Source organism: Candida theae (genome assembly GCF_024610275.1).
Source record: "Candida theae strain CBS 12239 chromosome Unknown scaffold8, whole genome shotgun sequence".
Lineage (NCBI taxonomy): Eukaryota > Fungi > Ascomycota > Pichiomycetes > Serinales > Debaryomycetaceae > Lodderomyces > Lodderomyces theae.
The window spans coordinates 194883-215395 of NW_026261448.1; the positions used below are offsets into that span (position 1 = coordinate 194883).

The window sequence follows — 20513 nt, forward strand, 5'->3', positions numbered from 1 at the left end:
CACTCTTACGTTTAAGATCTCTGGTTTTCTTTATTGTAGCCTGGCACGGCGTTCACACAGTTCAATTTTTTCTCACTTGTAATACACTAAGGCTCTGAGACTAGTGAAACAACCTCTGCAACAGGATATCAAAAATAACATAGGCTAAGTAGACACTATCTACTCAATGATAACTCTTCGTAATTAATATCAATTTCTGGCGCCTAAAGAGGTGTGTTGATTAGCAAATGATCGACACTCGAATTGGTAAAAAGACGCTCCTCGAATTTTTGAAATTGTCCTACCATATTTTTATTTTATTTTATTTTTGTTTTTTGTTTTTTTTCTTTTTTTTTTTACCTAATTTGTTTCTTGTTTCTAGTTTCTAGATAACTCTTTCCATTACAACCACACAACTACTCGTTTCTGCCTACAGCTTATACAACCTCTGTTCATTACATTGACGATGATGACATTGGCCTCACCTGCGGCATCGCATCTACCAGACTCTCCAAGCTTACCATCCGAGCAAACATTGCAACACTACCTGCAATCCCCCAAAATAACCAAGAAGAACAATAACACAGTAACAGCTGGCACTGCTACTGCTCCAGTGAGATCCCTCACAATTTCCAAACCCAAGGCAAAGAAAGAAGGTGATTTGCAAATTAAGTTCAGACCAACCATCATTCTAGTCGCCAAGTACTCTTTTACTGCTGAATCGAACAATGAGTTGAGTGTTACCAAAGGTGATATATTAAAGTTGTTGGACCAGCCACGCGACGGTTGGATATTGGTAAAGTATATTGACAAATTGCACTCACCAGGGCTAATTCCAGCGGCGTATGTTGATATAGCCGTGAACGATCAAGTACATCCAATAACTATAAATTGGTTGCATGGTGTTGAACATGCAGACATTGTCAAGGAGCACAGCTACTTGAACTTACAATTCAACAAAGTGGAAGCAGTTTTTCAAACAATCAATAATAAGGCGTATCCAGTATCTGCTTCAATTCTGAACTTTTTCTTGTTCAACAACAGGTATTGGTATCGCTTGGATGTAAATTACAGCGACAAGTCAAAAGCCCACTTGTGCCGATACTATCAGGATTTTTATAATTTGCACATTACATTGTTGGATTTGGTTAGTCGGATCAGCGAGAGTGCTAAACTGGAGGAATTGAAATTGCCAAAATTGCCTGAACCATTGCCAACCACAACAACTTTGAATCACTATGAAGAGAGTGAGGACACAAAGGAAGACGCCAAAACCGACAAGTCTTTTGAGCAGGAAACGGCTCAAGTCAATATGTTGTTGAAAAGATGCAATGATTTGAATGTTTACATAAACAAACTAATTTTGAACAAATATTTCCAGACTTCTATCGAGTTGGTTGAGTGGTTGGAGTTAGGATACAAGGACTTGCCAGGTTTTATTGTTGAGTTTATTACTGAGGAAAAAGAAGAGGGAGTAGCTGATGGTGAAATTGCCAGTAAGATATTGCCTGGTTCAATTGATGTTCTAAAAATTTATCAAGAGCGGAAATTAGAGAAGGAGCAAGAAGCGGAAGCTTTAAAGAAGGATCGGGAAGCAGAGGCAAATGAAGTCGATGATGCTGATTTACCTGCAAGAACAAAGTCGAAGAATATCTACAATAACTACCAACAAGCGTCTCATATAATGGCACAAGCTTCAAGGCAGGGATCTGTGAAGTTGGGTAGAGCCAACTCAAAATCCATCCTGTCTAGTGGTACTAGAAATTCCGACCCTCAAAACAGTCTGCCAAGAGTGTTGTTGCACGGACTAGCAGACACAACAGACTACATTGATACATCAACGAACAGTGCATCCACAAGCTTCTCTCCTATTGACGAGGAGCAGGTAGCTATTTACTCACCAGATACTTCACGAGGCTCCCATTCTTCCAAGTCATCGCGCAAAGACTCGCTCAAGCCGGTCAAGGAGTCTGAAATCATGTCACAGCCACCATTTACTGGCTCACAAATGTCATCGCCAAAAAACTTGAAAAATGGGCGTAATGATACTATCGTTCCGCTGAATCCACAACTGCCACATTTGCAACAAAAGGTACAAGCCGCAGCCAATCCGGTTACTCACTCTCCCACTCATCAGTACAGTCCGAGATTTGGACCTTTGCCTAAAGCGCAAGCTCAGTATACGCACGAGTCTAAATTTTCTCCTCATGATAAACCATACCACGTGCCACAGTCCATGCCGTCCAAGATGTCACCAATGGGCGTCAACACGAATGTGTTTCCAATAAGCGGATACGCAATGACCAGGCAACCCAGCACAAATGACAATGCAAAGAATGCACAAGTTTCGGTTGCGTCAAACTTTCCTCAGAGCTCTTCCGGCTCGCCATCGCCGACTTCTGCCAATGTCCTTTCCAGTGTGAGCCATCAATTCATCAAGTGTAAGATCCTCAACCCACGTGATGAAGTTATTGCTTTAAAGTTGCCCAAATCTCAGATCAAGACCATTGGTGATTTGAAAAATTTCGTCAAGAGTAAAGTCTTTTACAACAAGTTGTTTATCAAATTGCCCAATTTAAACAATTTTGAAAATATCGATGTTGTGAGATTTAATATTACTGAATTTTTGAAATTCAATGATATGGTCTTGTTGAGGATTGCGTGAAGCACGCAAGATTCCATCTTCAGGCTTTCTGATTCGTTTCTCGATCCGACTTTCAATTCAAATTTACAAATTGTATAACTTATTTACGTTTCTTTTGTATTATAAATAATAATGTGTAATAACTGCATAAGGGTGGATCAACCATCTAAATCTACTTCCTTGGTCTCAATAAGAAAACCTCCTTCTTGATAGCTTCGGCCAATTGAGAGCTAACGCCACCGAAGTACTTGAAAACTCTGTCTTGAATGTCGGGTTCAGTTTTGGCAACCTCAACCGCAACATTATGAGCCAAGTTTTTTCTTTCAGCTTCAGACAAGACTTCATTATAAAGGATTGCCGGCTGGTCAAATTCGGCAGGAGTGGCAACCCATTCAAATGGTTCTGCAGGTCCTTCCCACACTTCTTGAAATTGTTGAATCGGGAATGACTTGATGGTAACCTTGTTTCGCTTTGTCAAGTAGTTTGGAGTTTTGCCAAGGTTGCCATTAACAGTCATGAATCCATCTCTTTCTGAAGGTGCGTATGGCTGGACGCCACCTCTAAGGGGACAATTGACAGGGATTTGACTGAAATTAACGCCCAATCTGTATCTCTGAGTGTCGGTATATGAAAACAATCTCCCTTGTAACACTGGATCAGCTGATGGTTGCATCGATGGAACTGTATTTGCCGGAGAAAATGCCGCCTGTTCAACCTCGGCAAAGTAGTTTTCTGGATTCTTATTCAATGTTAACTTACCAAACCTTCTCAAAGGATAGTCTTTATGTGGCCAAACTTTTGTCATATCAAACACAGAATAGGCAAACTCCTTAGCCTGGTCTGGTGTCATGGTTTGTACATAAAAGGTCCACGTGGGATAATCACCATCTTCAATACTATTAAACAAATCATCCTGTGCAGCGTCCGGGTTCTCTCCAGCAAGACGAGTGGCTTCTTCGATTGTATGGTTTTTGATACCCTGGTCTGTCAATTGATGGATACGCACATAAACCCACTCGTTTTTTGCATTGGCCCACTTGAACGTGTGTGCTGAAAATCCGTGCATATGTCTAAAGGAGGCTGGAGTACCACGATCTGTGTACAACATGGTAACTTGGTGAATAGTCTCCGGATTCAAAGTGAAGAAATCCCATGCTGCATTGGGATCCTTTGAGTTGGTTTGAGGGTTTCTCTTTTGGACATGGTTGACATCAACAAATTTTGATGGATCTCTAATGAAGAAAACTGGTGTGTGGATGTAAACAAAATCCAAGATACCTTCAGATGTGTAAAACTTTGTTGCAAGACCTCTAACATCTCTGGCGGAGTCATTAGCTCCAGATTCGGCTGCAACTAGAGAAAACCGGGTGAAAGTCTTGGTCATTTTCCCAACCTCACTAAGGAAATCGGCTGACACAATATCGGTAACATCATCAGTAACTTCAAAAACTCCATGCGCTCCCAAGCCCCTACCATGGACCACTCTTTCTGGAATTCTCTCTCTATCGAAATGGGCCAAGTTGTCAAGCAAATCAATGTCCTGCATTAACAAAGGACCGTGTTTGCCAACTCTCTGAGTTGCATATGGAGGGTTTGGGACTGCTTGGCCTTGTGAATTAGTGAGAACTGGAGGAGATGCCATCTTGTGCTGAAATTTAGTAGATTGATGGAAGCTCAAATCAAGATAACATTGGGTGGATACAGCTTTTTATATAGTAGTCGGAAGAATCTGAAATAAACCACGCGGAGACCCACTCTGAGTAAATTTTGCCGACTAAGGGCCCCACAGGCAGAACATGTTCCATAGCTAGTGTATACGATTCTTCCATTGGAATCTATAGGTTTTAGTCTAAATCTTATGGAACACAGAAGAACACGATACATCATGTTCTATGCAGGAGTGTGGGATAAGCTACCCCACTGAAAGCAACAAAGAGAAGCATCACAAAGTATTTTACTCTATATAATTCATGAGAAAGAGGCCGCTAGGGAGCTAGAACGTTAGGATTAGCAAGAATAAAGTTGACGAATCTTCAACTAGCAAGTAGGAAGTATCATTACTAATATATTTTTATTGCAAAAGGATCCCCGTACGAGAGTTTTCACAAAGAAAGTCTGCGCTATCCGGTTCTACTTGACTACAAACAATTTTGAAATAAATGATGTTGATTGAAAAAAATCACCTATAAAGGCCTATAAACTCACTTTCTTGGGTCTAATTCAAAGACTTCCTTCTTGATGTCTTCCTCTAATTGTGGACTAACACCACCAAAGTACTTAAAGACTCTGTCTTGAATGTCGTGTCTAGCGGCAGAAACATGTCCAGCAATGTTGTGTGCCAAACGCTTTTGACCACCTGGTTGCTTAGGCAAGACCTTATTGTAGAACTCAGTAGCTTGAGTCCATTCAGCTGGAGTAGCCTTCCAATGGAACGGAGTAGCAGCACCTTCCCAAACTTCTTGATCTTGTTGAATTGGGAATTGATCGTACTTGATGCTAAGATCAGAAGCCAAGTAGTTTGGAGTAGCACCAAGGTTACCGTCAACAGTCATGAAACCATCTCTAACATTTGGAGCAAAAACGTGACCACCATTGTTTGGATTGTTGATTGGAATTTGGGCATAGTTGGTACCCAATCTATACCTTTGAGTATCGGTGTAGGAGAACAATCTTGATTGCAAGACTGGGTCAGCTGATGGTTGCATCGATGGAACAGTGTTGGAAGGAGCAAATCCAGATTGTTCAGTCTCAGCAAAAAAGTTGTCTGGGTTTTTGTTCAAGGTGAATTTACCAAACCTTCTCAAAGGGTAATCCTTGTGTGGCCAAACCTTGGTCAAGTCAAAGACTGAGAATGGAGCCTTCTTAGCCTCCTCTTCAGTCATTGTTTGGATGTAAGCAGTCCATGATGGGTAGTCACCCTTTTCAATCGCATCAAACAAGTCTTGTCTAAGGTAATCTGGGTTTTCACCAGCAATCTTTGTAGCTTCTTCTTGAGTCAAGGTTTCAATTCCCTGATCAGACAAAAAGTGGACTTGAACATAGCGCCATTCACCCTTAGCATTGGACCACTTGTAAGTGTGACCCGAGAATCCGTGTTGCTTTCTATAAGAAGCCGGGATACCTCTGTCAGTGAACAAAAGGGTGACTTGATGAACGGACTCTGGGTTGGAAACAAAGTAGTCCCAGAATGCATTAGGATCCTTCAAACCGGTTTGAGGGTTTCTCTTTTGGGTGTGGATAAAGTGTGGGAACTTGGATGGGTCTCTAATAAAGAAAATTGGAGTGTTGTTGTAGACTAAGTCCAAAATACCTTCTTCCGTGTAAAACTTGGTTGAGAAACCTCTTGGGTCTCTAACGGTATCAGCAAAACCTTGCTCACCAGCAACTTGTGAGAATCTGGTAAAGATCTTGGTCTTTTTACCAACAGTATCCAAAAACTTGGCTGAAACAATATCAGTGATGTCATCGGTAACTTCGAATTCACCATGAGCACCGGAACCCTTAGCGTGGACAACTCTTTCGGGGATTCTTTCTCTGTCAAAGTGGGCCAAGTTGTCAATCAAGTTGACATCTTGCAACAACAAAGGACCGTGCTTACCAATTCTTTGGGTAGCAAATGGTTCTGGAACTGGGTTACCTTGTGAGTTAGTGAATACTGGAGCCATATTTGAATTTGTGTTTGTTGAAGGTTGGAATTGAAGTAGAAAATAGAGGAAAGGGAGGAGAGGGGAGGTGGGATATCTCCCCCTATTTAAATACTTTGGGGCACGAGCAATCAATAAGTCCCACAGCTACTCCCATATTGAGGTTTCAGTCATAAAAAGCCAACAAAATAATAATAAAAGTGTACACAATACCTAAAATTGGGTATAGTTGCGATAGTCAATGATTCCCACAGCATTACTGATTGAATACTGAGAGCCTCAGTATCCGGTATGTAAGGATTTCACCGTGTGCAAACCACAGCAAGCATAAAGTGTCTAAAACAAAAAAGAAAAAAAAAAAAGGAGGAAAAAAAAAAGAAGGAGGAAGGCTTCTACACAGTATTTTGATTGATAATTCTCCTTATTTTTTAAATTTTTTTGTGGCTCATATGCATGGCTGCAAATGCGCGGGTAAATTATAAACTACCCGTCTTCTAATGGTTGCTATGCTTAATTACCTTATTGTTGTCCGTTTTCTTTGTTTATTTCCTGTTCATCCACACTTTCCAAAATTTAAGTTTGTCAACGTGCCCTTGTGGTGCCACCCACCCTTTGTCCCCACAGTTAGAAAAAAAGAAACTGTGTAATGAGATACCGGAAAAGTCATGGGAAGGTTTAAACGTTTAATGTTGTGTTGTCTCATTATGTAATTGACTTTAATGTTGCTCTCATTGGCCACGTTTGTAAAACGTTTTATTCTTGTTTGTTCTCCCCTCCCCTTGCTTATTATGCAAGTTCCCAAATTTGGCATACTTGCCAGGAGAGAGGGTTGTATAGTGGTTTCACCTCATTTGAATATACCTTGGTGGCCACGTTCTGTGTAGTGGGAGGTGTTGTTGAAGCTCCCAGGAACTCCGAAAAAAAAAAAATAAAAAATAAAATAAAAAAAAGATATCAACTGTGTGGATAAAACAAAGTTCCTGCATAGAAACTGCTTCTAAATAGCCACAGCAACTTTCGCTTTGACTAGCCAGGAGTTGATATGTTTAAAACTCCCGCTTCCATCATTACAGTGGGAGTTCCAGCTTTGTGTATTTCAAAGGATAGGTTTTCGCATATATCGCAGTTTCAGACCCAGGTCAAACACTATAGAGTTTGGGTGGCTTAACATGGTTCTTTGGTGAAGTGCGCAAGTGGACAGCAATTACCAACTCAAACAGAATCTAGGCTTTTGTAAAGTGCGGTACCAGGAACCCACAATATGTGACATATCAACTCTTAGCATCCTGATGAATATTTATGCTCTTAGCAAGACTGTTTGCTTGTCGAATCTCGGAGTTTCATTTTCGTTTCTCACGTGCGCGGAACTATCAAACCATAAAGATATCAAGAAAAGAAAATACGATAGAGCAATGCTGTAATGTAGCATACGCCATTTATCGAAGGATAAAAAGCATTTTCAGTAAAGCGTTCCTATTCGACTAGACCAGGTTTCGTTTTTCAAATTTAATAAAAAGTGTTTTTATGCGTTTACTACAATTTTGCAACGAAATTGACAACAAAATATCTGTGAGCCAAATTGGTGGAGCAACAACAACACCAAACACCAAGAGAATAGTGTAATAGCAAACTATACGCAAACAAAGCTCATCAGTTTTCAATAACAAACGATAGCTGTCTTGCACTGTTATAGTGCAAACGAGTAAATTATATTTCTCCAATGTACATGTGTTAGCAAATGTGGTGGCCCTCTTATGTATATAGGGATGTCAGAAATAATCTCTTGCTTTCATTGATGCGACAACATTTCGAAAGAAAAACGTGGTTATGTACAGGGTTATGTACAGAGTACATGCGTTGGTCAAATGTTTTGTGTAATGTAAACACCAATCGTCGACCAACGAAATGTGCAGCAACGTGCTGCCGGAACAAACGTGTCGAGAACAGCATTAGCGCTCAGCGCATACTTGTCGACAAAAGATTGGAAAAACGGGGTGTATACGAGCTTTTGCGTAAATCTCTTCATAGAGTGATTGACGTTTGGAGTCTTCCAATTGGAGGCAGGATCAAAACGCGTGCACTGCCTCATGAACAATGGGGAAGTATTGTTCTTTGACTTCCGAAGACCGGGTATACTTGTATTTCATCACGAATGAGTGTTTCCGTGTTGTTGGCATTAGCGTGGAATATGCATGGTTGTGCATGCTATACGATAAAAAGTTATGCGAGAATCACACGATTTTTAAAAAAAGGAGAGAAATTTTTCACCGTCAAGGAGGAGGGGGAATATCGATGCACAAACTGAAAAGTCCAGAGAATTCGCTCATGTGCCTGTCGTCAAACGGATCAATGATGAGGTGGGGGGGGGGATTGCCTAGTGTCAGAAGGGGTGGGCTCAAAAATAATCTCGTCCAGTATATCATTTGTGGTGATATTTTCTACAAACTCCAGATCTCGCACACAAAATTGTGTTGTAAAACACGCGGTTGAAAATAAAAGTAAACCAAAACAAAAGGTTAGAGCTACAAACCATAAACAAACTTGTAACCATAGCGCGAGGAGATTATCCAAGATCTTGTTTATGACTGTATACTTCTGTAACCATTATCTTATTTTCTTTCGTCTCAGTTGCAATCATGTTTTTATTTTCTTTTGCAAATGCAATTTTTTTCTTGTTTATTATTCTTGGGAGCGTCACCACCACATGTGTGGGTTGTCGAGATAACGTTCAATCGAGGGACAAAACCTTAGAGCTTGGCCAGTGAGTGTCTGAAATTTTGTTTGTCTGTATACCGACTTGGCAAGTGCTGAAATTGGTATGGGAAGTCATGTGTTTCGATGACTCGGTGGTTATCACAAGACCCAGTAGGAGTTCTGTCAATGCATGCAGATCGTCAACTACGATAAACCAATTCTGCACCACGCTTGATTTCGAGGCAAAAGCGCAAGTGTGGCCACGAAGGTTGTTTTGTGCAAATTTTGCTAGTAGCTAACGACGGAAAACATTGCACTTATCTCCTCGCAGAAGGGATTTGTGGCGAGTTCCTGACTTCAACAAAGTTTATGCTAAACATGAAAAGTGCCTCCACAAGTTTGGCTACTTATGGGGCTCCAAGAAAGCTCAGGGCTCTGATGAGGCTATTTCCTATTGCAGAATTTTGCAAATGAATGAATTTGGTGTTTTAGACCATCTCAATTGACTCTCGAAAACTTTACTTGCAGACGCTATGACGTCAAAACAAAAAGAGTTTTGCGCTGATTGGGATTAAAAACGTGCTAAGCGAGTAAACAATACAGTGCGATTATGTGAAATTTGGACAAGAAAGAGGGCGTTGTGTAGGGAAGATCTACAACCAGGCTGCCTTGTGCAGATGAAATTTCTAAATTTAAAAAAGACCCAAACTCAAGTTGACTTTGTAACCTTACCCAATTCAATTCCAGAAAGAATGTATAGCGGTTAAAGTAGGAGTTAAGAGAACAAGTTGAGAAAGTTGGTGAGACAGTTTGTGATTTTATATTGTTTCACCTTATCAAATGCATCTTTAGGGTAAGGCCACTTCGGAACAATTGAATTGGTTTTGCAAAACCAATCAGAGAAAAGAAATTGTACAGCCCTGAGTCCCACAACAAATGAGGGTAAGTTAATCCAAAGAAAGGCTTAAAAGAGCCACAGCAAACGTTTATTTTCAACTATTTTGTAGGAGATTAGCCTTTAAATCCGATCCTACACTAATGAAATTTTCAAAAAAAAAATAACTTACAAAGAAATTATAGTACAAGACTGCAGAACGTGCAGTTTGAGGCGACATATATGCATAAACTCTTATTAAAAAAAAAAGGGAGCTATATTTTTCTTTTTCTTTTTTTTTTTTTTTTTTTTTTTATTTGGTTTATGTCTGTCTGCAAGTTTTGTTCTCAACTGAATTGAAATTCTCGGTTGTGAGCTTTTCCTTTGTTATTTTGCTTTTTATTGACATATACATACATACTATATTACACAACATCAAATAGACGATGTACATTAAAAAAGTTTAAGTGTATTTTTTTTTTTGGAAACTACAACAATAGTAGAGGCAATTGTTAGGGATACCAAGCATGGTGGTCTGAGCGCATAGTTGACTCGCGCATTGTCTGTTTCCTCCACCATGTGTTTACATGTAGCAATAGGGTCACAAAGCGCTGTCTTTACTTTTTCTTTCTTTCTTTCTTTTTAATTTTTTTTCTCTGCTTTTCTTCTCTCTCCTCTTATATTCTGTATTGCTTATAGTTGGTCTCGCATGCATTTTAAAACCTAAATGTTGGAGACTACTCACCACCAAGATGCATATACAGTCCTTAGTTTACTGACCAAATACTGCAAACATGCACTCATATTCCTCCCGCTATGTTTCAAACGTAAAGATTGGTACTGACTGGTGCCACTCTTTTTTACAAGCTCTGTCTGTTTTTGCTGCAGCATATGTGTATATATTTTTATCACCAATTTCATATTCTATATTGTACAAAGACAGAGAATAACATTATTGTATTGTATAGGAACTAACAATCAGTTTTTTTTTTCTTCTTCTTCTTTGTATAGGCAATAGATAATATGCAGTTATACATACTACTCGCTACTTAGAAGCTTAAAAAAGTTGCACAAATACTTTTTGTAAATTTTTTTTTTTTTTTTTTTTTTTAACAGCAACAAGAGTTTAGTACATCCACAAGTCCATTTAGTAACTTAAAATAAAAACATTTACAACAATAACAAAGAACATAGTATTAAGTTGGTACATACGAATGTTACTTTTACTCAATATTATATGGCTGTAAACAAATAAATAAATAAATATACAGAACAACATTTGTACCTAAAAAAAAAAGGAACAGAAAGAAACAGCTCCTTTTCTTCTTCTTCCTCGTTCAAAACATCTGCGACATACGTGAACTTGTCGTTTCTCAAGGTTTGTAATCTATTCACATTCCGGCCTCAATAACAGTGCATCCAGAGAACTTGAAAGTCCGTACTTGAGGCGCCAAACACTATTCCGTGATAATACCCTTTTTGATTGAAGTTAAAAAAGTTTCTACTGGCCCAACCAACCTCCAACTTCATTATTTAGCCCTTAGATATGTCCACCGGATTATTCAGGTCCAAGCAGTTTAAGCTGAAAAAGAACTTGAAAAATATTGTCATCTCTGGTCCATTATCTAATGCAGAGCTTCAACAGCAGCAACAACAGCAGCAACAACAGCAACAGCAGTCGGAATTATTACTAGGACAGACAGAAGACACAAATTACCTCCAACAACAACTGCAAGCAACACCTCGTATAAGGAAAAGACTAAGTGGCTTTGGTTCAAGTCAACAATCCTCACCACACGCAACGTCGCGTTCAATCTCTTACAAGTACCATCACCGCAAGAGCGGAGCTAAACACACAATCGACACAGCAGAGGAGGATCCCCTTCAAGTTATCCTTGTATCAAGATATGCCTTCACTGCACAAGCACCAAATGAGTTATCAATAAAATCAAAGCAGTTTCTCCGTTTACTTGAAAAATGTGGTAATGGCTGGCTAAGAGTGTGTGAGTTGGAAAATAGTCTGCAAGTGGGGTTGGTCCCAGCATCGTACTTGGACATTGCCATTAATGATATATCGAGACCAATAACTTTAAAATGGCTCCACGAGTTCAGAGCCAGTTTGGCACATGACGACGAGGTTAAGCATCTAGCACCTACAGACAGTTTGGTTGATGAAATCTATCAATGTTCAATAACCAACACAATCTGGTTTTGTGTCAAGATCCAGTACGATTCACAAATCGTCTATGCTAATCGATCATTTGAAGATTTTGTCAGTTTAAACGATAAAGTGTCCTATATACAAGCTGAATTACCTCAGTGGTACTTGGGGGAATCTAGAAAGCTTGACTCTAAAGTTATTTGTCAATTGAAACAGGTTTGCAAAGGATTGAATCAGTATTTACAAACCGTGGCTCAACAATCAAGACAAAACAGTTTGTTACAACAGCATCTACATTCGTTCATCTTCACCAATGGTAAATACATTAGTGTTGACAAAGAAGAGGAAATCGATTCCGCTCTACAGGAACTATCACTGGATTCGATTCTAGTTGATAGAATCACATCTTCTACAACTGGCAAAACTCAACAACAAGTATTTGCATACTCTGCTACTGCTCCGCTACCATGGCAAGAAAACGAAAACAGAAACCACAACCAACACAGTCCCCGTCGATGCCAAAGTGAGCTGTCATTGAGCGCCCACCACAGGTCATCATCTCCTGGCACACCTAGATCATACAAGGAGGATGAGCAACCACGAATTCTAGCGACAGCAAGTAGAGCTGCCACAGTTCCAAGTTTGAGAAAGTCGTTTAGAAACTCCACATCTGCAACTACAGCCCTTTCGACTCCACAGCAGCTTCGAAAAGCAGGACATGAAACAAACTACACTTACTCACGTTCAAGATCTCCGTCCTCGGTCTCTTCAATTACGTCCCCATCGAAAAGGCTGGTCAAATCTCGCACCACCAGTCGTGTTTTCAAGATTCCTGAACAACCGCAATTGGAAGCAATAACAGCTGGTGGCAATGTAAGTGACCCATTACCACATTCAATTAGCTCCACTACAGTGATGAGCTACACATCATTGTTTGACCAATATGAAGGAGATGAGGAAGATGTGGTGGATAATGAGAGTAGTAATGAAAAGAGGGAAGCTGAGCAGGACCAAGGTCCAGAAGAATATCTCGTGTGTCCAAACACCAGAGACGAGCCAAACGAATTGGGCTTTGATAACTTGAATCTAAATGAGAGTTCAACAAGTACAAACTCTCATGATGTTTTCGATGGCAATGCCAGAAATTGTCCACCTCACTATTCCCACAACTCATCCCAATCGCAGTCATCACACAATTCCAACTACTCCAAATTGAATAGGAGAATAGACTCCACTACAAATTCAAGTATAGATTCACGCCACATTTCAATGGATACAAAGGACACATCAATGGATAACCATAAACGTACAGAGTCCTCCAACACCACTGCTACTACTGCTATTCATGTGCAAAACCAGCGGGATCTGAAGTCAACATCAACAAGTGTGAGTCAAGACAAGTTGATAATTGATCCAAAGACAGTAATCAAAACTCGAAACCTTTCGAGCACTTTTAGCGAAAGCAGTATATTGGATCTTCATCGCCAGATTCATGGGGGAGATTCAACACCCACCACCCCATCGACCCCAATGACTCCAAACACAATGAATGACGGAATCTTTTCCCGTGATTCAGCAACACTGATCAAGCTTGAGAAACCGCACTCACAGAATCCATTCTCTTCTCCTTTCCAAAGGAAACCTTCGTCAGCAAATGTGACTCTCCCCTTACAACAAACACATGCATTGGAACAAAAACAACAACAACAACAACAACAACAAAAGACATCTTTACAAGACGAGGTGGATGACGATATCAAGCCATTGAATGTGAGGAAACACGGGTGGTTACGTAGAACTGGTACATTGACCCCGTTGGAGCCAAGGAACAGTGAGGACGAGCACCCACATACACCTATTAACTCAGGCTCCACATCACGTCATCAACAACAATGCTTGCATGCGAATGGAAGTAATCCAGAATTTATCAAATTGAAGATATTTCTTCAAAATTCAAGCAACGACGTTGTTGTGCTCAAGGTGAACCGTGACAAACTTTCCACAATAAATTACGCAAAGCTGCAATTGAGCTACAAGATATACCACGACGCAAGCTTGATTCAGCATTACAAATTAGTACCGTTGTTACTGCATCCGGAGGAAGAGACGCACAAGTGTTGGACCGAAGATGAGTTGGTGACGTATATTAAGGGTAAAAGCAAGTGCAACTTGAAATTAGTTCGTAATGCGAAAAACACTTTGTGCTAGGACATCGCGACGGCTGATGATATTCTGCAGAGACTGTTGTAGGTAATGGGTTATATATAAGGTACATACATGTCTAGATAGATAAACACATGAGTTAAAGAGCAGGAAAACGTATAGCGGTTAACTTTCGTTCTATGTTGGAGTAAGAGTATTGGTCCGATTATATTGGGGGACTATTTAAAAATGGTGACACACATTATCGAAAGCTTAAACCACAGGGATATTCAAAGAAGGAGTGCAATTTTTTTTTTATGTCGGACAGGGGGAGGGTGGTGTGAATTAGCACGCACGAATTAGACTTGACACATACTTTGATGAAACCTGTAATCTTTTTTCGTATGCCGTCTCATGTCGCGTTTCTATGTCACTACAGGAGACCAAGTATTTACTCTGACTTGATTTACTTGTTCAATTGAAGGGGGGTATGATTAGTATCTGCCGAAGCTCTTACAAACTGGCACAAGTATTGACTCACTCGCTGGGTGAGTTTCGATACAAAAAGATGGACTACAGCGTAGAAAGAACGATCTTCGCGTTACGTGACTGGCTCGGCAGATTTTGTGTAATACAATTTGACATTATAATTTATATATCTCGGTTTGCACTAAATTTTCTTGTTGTTGAAGTTGAAGTTGAGAATGTTTTGCCTTTGCCCGTCTAAGAACCTTTTCTTACTTATACCTAGTTGACGGTTGTTGTTGTAGTTGTTGTAAATTTATACGGTGTGTATCCAGGGATTTAGAATCGTCATCTATCTCATTGCCGTATTCGTATTTGCCCGTTGTGCTGATCACAATAGACAAAAGAAACGACAAATGGAAATAAAATTTTGTTTTGCTTTTTTGCTGACAAAATTGGGGGTTTGTGTAATATTCTAAACATTCAAAGAAAAAAAAAAACCGCCTTGGATCTTTTACATATCTAATATCGACAGACACACAACACACGAACATCTTATAAGACAACGTGCATTCAGAGACACACAATTTGGCGCCTTGAGTGAGAGCATTCACACTAGTCCAATAAAAAGTTTATGCTTTTACGACGGGATTAACCTCGCATACAACCAGCAAATAAGTAGACAATTGTTCATTTTCGAGATTTGAATTGTCTTGTTTGAGGGTGCTGCTTTTTGAAATACCGTTCAGAGTCAGACTGATTGTTGCTATTTGTATCAGGGGTATATGTAGGTTGGATACAACCTGGATATTAGTAAAGGAAAACCGCAAAAAGGAGAGTGATAAAATAAAGTATAAAGATAGCAGTTCCAGAATTGGATTTCATTTTTGTGTGCCTTCTGTCTTTCTTCTGTCTCATTTTCTCATTTTCTCATTATTTTTTTTTCTTTTCCTCCTTGTTACAAGGTCTTACATAAAGTCAGACTTGAACATTGCAGAAAGTTTGAAGGATCTATGTTCTGACATCATCACGTTCATCATTTGAACTCCCCAAGCATTCATTTACATCAACTATTCATTAGCACATTCGTTTAAACACCCGACTCACCTTTAGTTCCACTCAACTATTCTTTTATTCATGACAGCGCAATTTATCAAACCAAGACCAACGAACATTGAGTCGTCCCCAGCTCGACCCACAAGCTTATACGTAACCCCGCCCCTTGAAATACTAGACGACGAATATGCAGAAGACCCCAGATTGGAACAGTACCTGAACAGCACTTTGACCCCACTAAGTTCTATAAAGTCAAATTCCACATTCAAACAAGACCACCAACGGCACATAAGTGAGCAATGCGTCACTAGAGCACTCCCTCTGTTAAGTATATCTACACCACCAATCACTCCTAATGACGATGATGATTTGAGTTTCTTCAAGCCGCCACCACCCCCAAAAGTTAATGACCAGGGTCTTTATCTACAGCCTGGCGGTCATGGGCCCACTTCAGAATTCTCGTTACCATCGTCAACACCGTCACCATCGTTGAGTACGTCAAAGAGAATATTGTCATCACCTGCCCGATTGATGAAGCGTCTCTCTGTTAGATTTAGAAGCACATCAGATGTCAGTTTAGGAAAGAAAGATTCAGACATGAAGATGAAATCCAACACAAGCATCGTTTCTCCAGCACAAGACTCTTGTTTGTTTGATTCAAGACCAAGCTCGTATGAACAAAACTCTTTATCTTTGAAGGTAGACCCGGAACTCAACAGTTTCGATTCAATCAGAGTGAAAATTCCGAGAGGTCAGATCGAGGATAGCCAAAGTCCCGTAAAGTCAACCCCAAGCATAGTCAATGAATTAGGTTCACCACTAGGTAAGGAAGCTTCAAGAGCAACACGCACTGAGATGCAATTGGCACAATCTACACCTTCACTGAGCCCTATTAATCGAAGAAGTACTTTTGTACTAGAAAGACTTGATCAACCAACGAATCTGCGCAAGTTTGATCGAAACATCTCCACTAGACAAAGCTCAGAAGTTCGCAATATTACAACCAACAAGCGTATGAGTCTAGACAGCGAGTCGGACATGTTTCGAACTCCACCACAGTACCGAAAGTTGGTAAGACCAGAAAGCTCCTTGCTAGTTCCATTGCTGCCACCAAGTCGAAGAGAGTCTTTGGGCCACTCTTTAAACAGCGTCCAAACGGTTTTCGATAGCCCATTGCCAAGGTCACGGATTAGCTGTTCACCGGTTGAATCTAATCCGTATCTCAGACTCAACATTTTTCTTGAGGATTCACAGTCAACACCTCCCCCAAAAGCTGGCACCGGTGTGACCGACACATCGATCATGCCACTGCCAGACAATTACGACTTCATTGCCATTAGACTTCGAAAAGATAGGCTACAGAATATAAATGAGTTGGTCAATGTGATTCTATTCAAGATTATGAACAAGAAACCAAACGTTAAAGTCAACGACGTCAATTTAAGCATTTTTTTCAAAGACCTGCAATTGAAACCGATATCGTTGAAAGAGCCTGTCGGGAAGAGAAGTAGCACGAGCAGTGTAAAGGGGGTGCTATTGGATAACGATGGCTTGTTGTTGGATTATGTTCAATTAAAGAGAAAATTGTATATCAGAGCGCAATTTTGAACATAAGGATTAAAAAAAGCTTTATCCTGCGCACTTTTGTATTATGATTGAAATGAAACAATGTGATGTAAAATAGCTACTCCTCGTAGAATTGTAATCTAAGACTGTGTATCGTTGAGAATTACCTCTATATCTAATCTCAAAACACAGAAATTTTTTGTACAAGATCGCGTCGTCTGTTTTCGCAAATCCTTGTTGAACACGTCAAGTGGGAACGAAAATTTTATCCAATTTTTTTTTTTTCATTCGACACGCACATTCATTCCATTCTGCGTCCAAATCTTGAACGGCCACCCTGGAAAGGGGGCCACTTAAAAACAAAAATAAATAAAAAAAAAAAAAGTAAGAAAAAATTCGTCCATTGGATACTCCTGTTTTGTTCTCTTCCGTTAATATAAAGGCAACACTGTTCCCAATTGAGCTACAATTGTTACCTTTCTTACCCATAGACGACAATGATTGACGGTGTAAGTTTCATAAAGACACCAGCTGCTAAACCACAGCCACCTAAATCAAACGAATGCGGAGTATGGACAACTGATTCGCCTACAATCCACAATGCTCCTTTGCCAGCTGATGGGCCGGGCTCGACTTCATTTTCAAACTGGACTTTACTCAGTATTATGAGTTTGGTTCCTGGTTACATTACATACAAGCTTGGCTTGGGGTTCAAGACTTGGGTCTTCTTGTTTATTGTATTTGCACTTCCGATTTTAATGGCATTCTGGTTGGTTATGTCCACCATTTCTCCAAGAATCAATGATAAAGTCAAGTACCCAAACAGACCAATTTCTTATTATTTGGAATACCACACTCCTGAATTGAAAGCCAAGTACCAAAACTCCAACAATGGACACGGCTCCAAGATCCCAATTGAGACGTTCCAGGAATTATTTTTTGATGGTAAAGTCTCTTTCAAGGGAGATGCGTTGGATGTGATGGAGTACAAACACGAATGGGCAAACTTTAGATTTACTTGGGGCTTGTTCAAGTTTTTCTTATTTGGTATGATTCCAGAAGTTATCTTCCACACGCAAGCTCAAGATGAGGACCAAGTTGGGGAAAACTATGATCGTGGTAATGATTTCTACTCTTGGTTCTTGGGCCCGAGAATGGTTTACACTTCTGGTGTGATTAGTGATATCAACAGAGAAGAAACTTTGGAAGAGTTGCAAGATAACAAGTTGAAAGTTATGGCTGAGAAAATTGATTTGCGTGAAGGAGAATATGTTTTGGATATTGGATGTGGATGGGGTGCATGGACCACCTACGCCTCCACTCAATATGATGCTAAAGTCACTGGTATCACGTTGGCCAAGAACCAAGTTGAATGGGGTAATCAATGGTTGAAGGACAACAATGTGCCACCAGAACAATCAAAACTTGTCTGCTGTGATTATCGTGACGCACCAAAATCTGGTAAACCAAACGGTAAATGGGACAAGATCACCTCGGTTGAGATGGCTGAGCATGTTGGTATTAGAAGATTGACTGCTTACTTGGAACAATGTAGGGATGCATTGGAGGACGATGGATTATTCTTTTTACAATACTCTGGGTTGAGAAAGAACTGGCAATACGAGGATTTGGAATGGGGATTGTTTATGAACAAGTATATCTTCCCTGGTGCTGATGCCTCCACCCCATTGAGTTTTGTTGCAAGTTGTTTTGAAGCTGTGGGGTTTGAAATTGTTAGTGTTGATAACATTGGAGTTCACTATTCAGCCACTATTTGGAGATGGTACAGAAACTGGATTGGAAACAAGGACAAGGTAGTCAACAAGTATGGTATCAAGTGGTACAGAATTTGGGAGTTTTTCTTGTCAAGTTCAGTTGTTGCCAGTAGAAACGGTACTGCCACTTGTTATCAGTTTGTTTTAAGAAAGAACCTCAACTCTTATAGAAGAATTGAGTACGTTCCTAAACAACAAGGTCTTCAAGGTGCCATCAAGGGATCTAGTAAGTGGACTAAAGAGTTTACCAATTGGCATTAACAAGTAGCTTACGAGAGTGACCAATGCTTGATTAGCGGGTGATTTATTGTATATAGAATTACGTGGTGAGAATGAAAAAAAAAAAAAATCAAGCAAAGACACATACTAAGAATTGTAGACGACTATGGATACCTGGCCAATGAAGGACGGAACTACCTCAAGATCAAGACCGCGGTGGCAATCCATGATGTATTTCGTTTCTGAGGATGTGCAATAACCACTATGATAAATGTCTTTGTCTTCTGAAATACTACTTTCCTAACTGGGAAATTTTGAGCGGGTCTAAGTGGCGGAGAGAACAGAGGATCTTTTTTTTTTTTTTACCGGATGATTACGAGTCAAATTCAACCGAATCAGACAACAGGTCTGTTCAAAGAGGTATGTTTTTGGATTGCTAGACCTCCAAGTGTCCCCAGTAGACCAAGACTTGTAGTAGAGGGTCGAGGGTCCCTGTAGAACCTCAATTGTCGTTGCAGAGAATGATTGGTTGGAGCTGAGTCTGATGAGTGAACTTTACTAATTATATTCCGGCTGTTCTTGTTCAACAAAGGAAGACAAAATGAAAACTTCACCTCCAGGTTTACGTCATGACTGTTAATCAGGGTTCAATGTGAATTAGAAAATCCCCTTTATCGGCTTTCGGGAAACTGTCTGCCTAAGCTAAGTTGCAGTCAGTTGCGTTATCAAAGCAGAGAGGGATGTTTTGAATTTCTGACTCTGTTGATGGTTTTTCTTTTTTTTTTTTTTTCTTGTCTCTTGTGGGTGGTTAATTTTCCTCGGTTAATGCACAACTTTGCTGAGTTTTGCTGGTTACAATTGGAACTTTTTCTTTTTTTGTTTCTATGTGAGAGAAAAGTACACCATTGGTGAGAATACCAGTAAACCCAATCCTCTCGGAGATTCTTCACTGGTGCTGCTAGAGATTAAAGCCAACCATGACCCTCGTCTTCTGGCTACTTCAATATACCCTTGAGTGTCCGAAATTCGCTTTAGCTTTTCTTATCCACACCAATCAGAGTCAAACAATTGATCCGGGACTGATTCGGGCAACTCCATCCACCCGAGGTTCAATTAGGATTTTAGTGGTTGTGGTTATATGCAGTATATATATATATATATCTTCTGTGCGACATTTGTACTTCTGTAGAGTGGAACAGAAATCGATTACCATTAGAGACTGTGCGACATTTTGGAAGAAGAAGAAAGAAAGAAAGAAGAAAGAAAATCTGGGGTATGCTAGAGAGAGAGAGAG

The 20513-nt window shown here is 40.0% G+C and overlaps 6 protein-coding genes across 6 annotated transcripts; 4 read left to right on the top strand and 2 right to left on the bottom strand. All coding sequences in view use genetic code 12, as the record gives it.

Moving 5' to 3' along the window:
• Positions 1 to 445: 445 nt before the first annotated feature.
• Positions 446 to 2644, top strand: KGF57_003650 (uncharacterized protein; the record flags this gene model as incomplete). The annotated part of the gene is made up of 1 exon (XM_051753092.1): positions 446 to 2644. One exon carries the CDS (start codon positions 446 to 448, stop codon positions 2642 to 2644), a length of 2199 nt encoding a protein of 732 aa, XP_051607861.1.
• A 151-nt stretch (positions 2645 to 2795) lies between these two features.
• On the bottom strand, positions 2796 to 4265 carry KGF57_003651 (catalase; the record flags this gene model as incomplete). The annotated part of the gene is made up of 1 exon (XM_051753093.1): positions 2796 to 4265. The coding sequence occupies one exon, from the start codon at positions 4263 to 4265 to the stop codon at positions 2796 to 2798; it is 1470 nt and encodes a 489-aa protein (XP_051607862.1).
• Positions 4266 to 4824: 559 nt separating this feature from the next.
• Positions 4825 to 6288, bottom strand: KGF57_003652 (catalase; the record flags this gene model as incomplete). The annotated part of the gene is made up of 1 exon (XM_051753094.1): positions 4825 to 6288. One exon carries the CDS (start codon positions 6286 to 6288, stop codon positions 4825 to 4827), a length of 1464 nt encoding a protein of 487 aa, XP_051607863.1.
• Positions 6289 to 11381: 5093 nt separating this feature from the next.
• On the top strand, positions 11382 to 14204 carry KGF57_003653 (SH3 domain-containing protein; the record flags this gene model as incomplete). Its single annotated transcript, XM_051753095.1, has 1 exon — positions 11382 to 14204. One exon carries the CDS (start codon positions 11382 to 11384, stop codon positions 14202 to 14204), a length of 2823 nt encoding a protein of 940 aa, XP_051607864.1.
• A 1536-nt stretch (positions 14205 to 15740) lies between these two features.
• On the top strand, positions 15741 to 17267 carry KGF57_003654 (uncharacterized protein; the record flags this gene model as incomplete). Its single annotated transcript, XM_051753096.1, has 1 exon — positions 15741 to 17267. The coding sequence occupies one exon, from the start codon at positions 15741 to 15743 to the stop codon at positions 17265 to 17267; it is 1527 nt and encodes a 508-aa protein (XP_051607865.1).
• Positions 17268 to 17722: 455 nt separating this feature from the next.
• Positions 17723 to 19261, top strand: MTS1 (Mts1p; the record flags this gene model as incomplete). Its single annotated transcript, XM_051753097.1, has 1 exon — positions 17723 to 19261. The coding sequence occupies one exon, from the start codon at positions 17723 to 17725 to the stop codon at positions 19259 to 19261; it is 1539 nt and encodes a 512-aa protein (XP_051607866.1).
• Positions 19262 to 20513: the final 1252 nt, after the last annotated feature.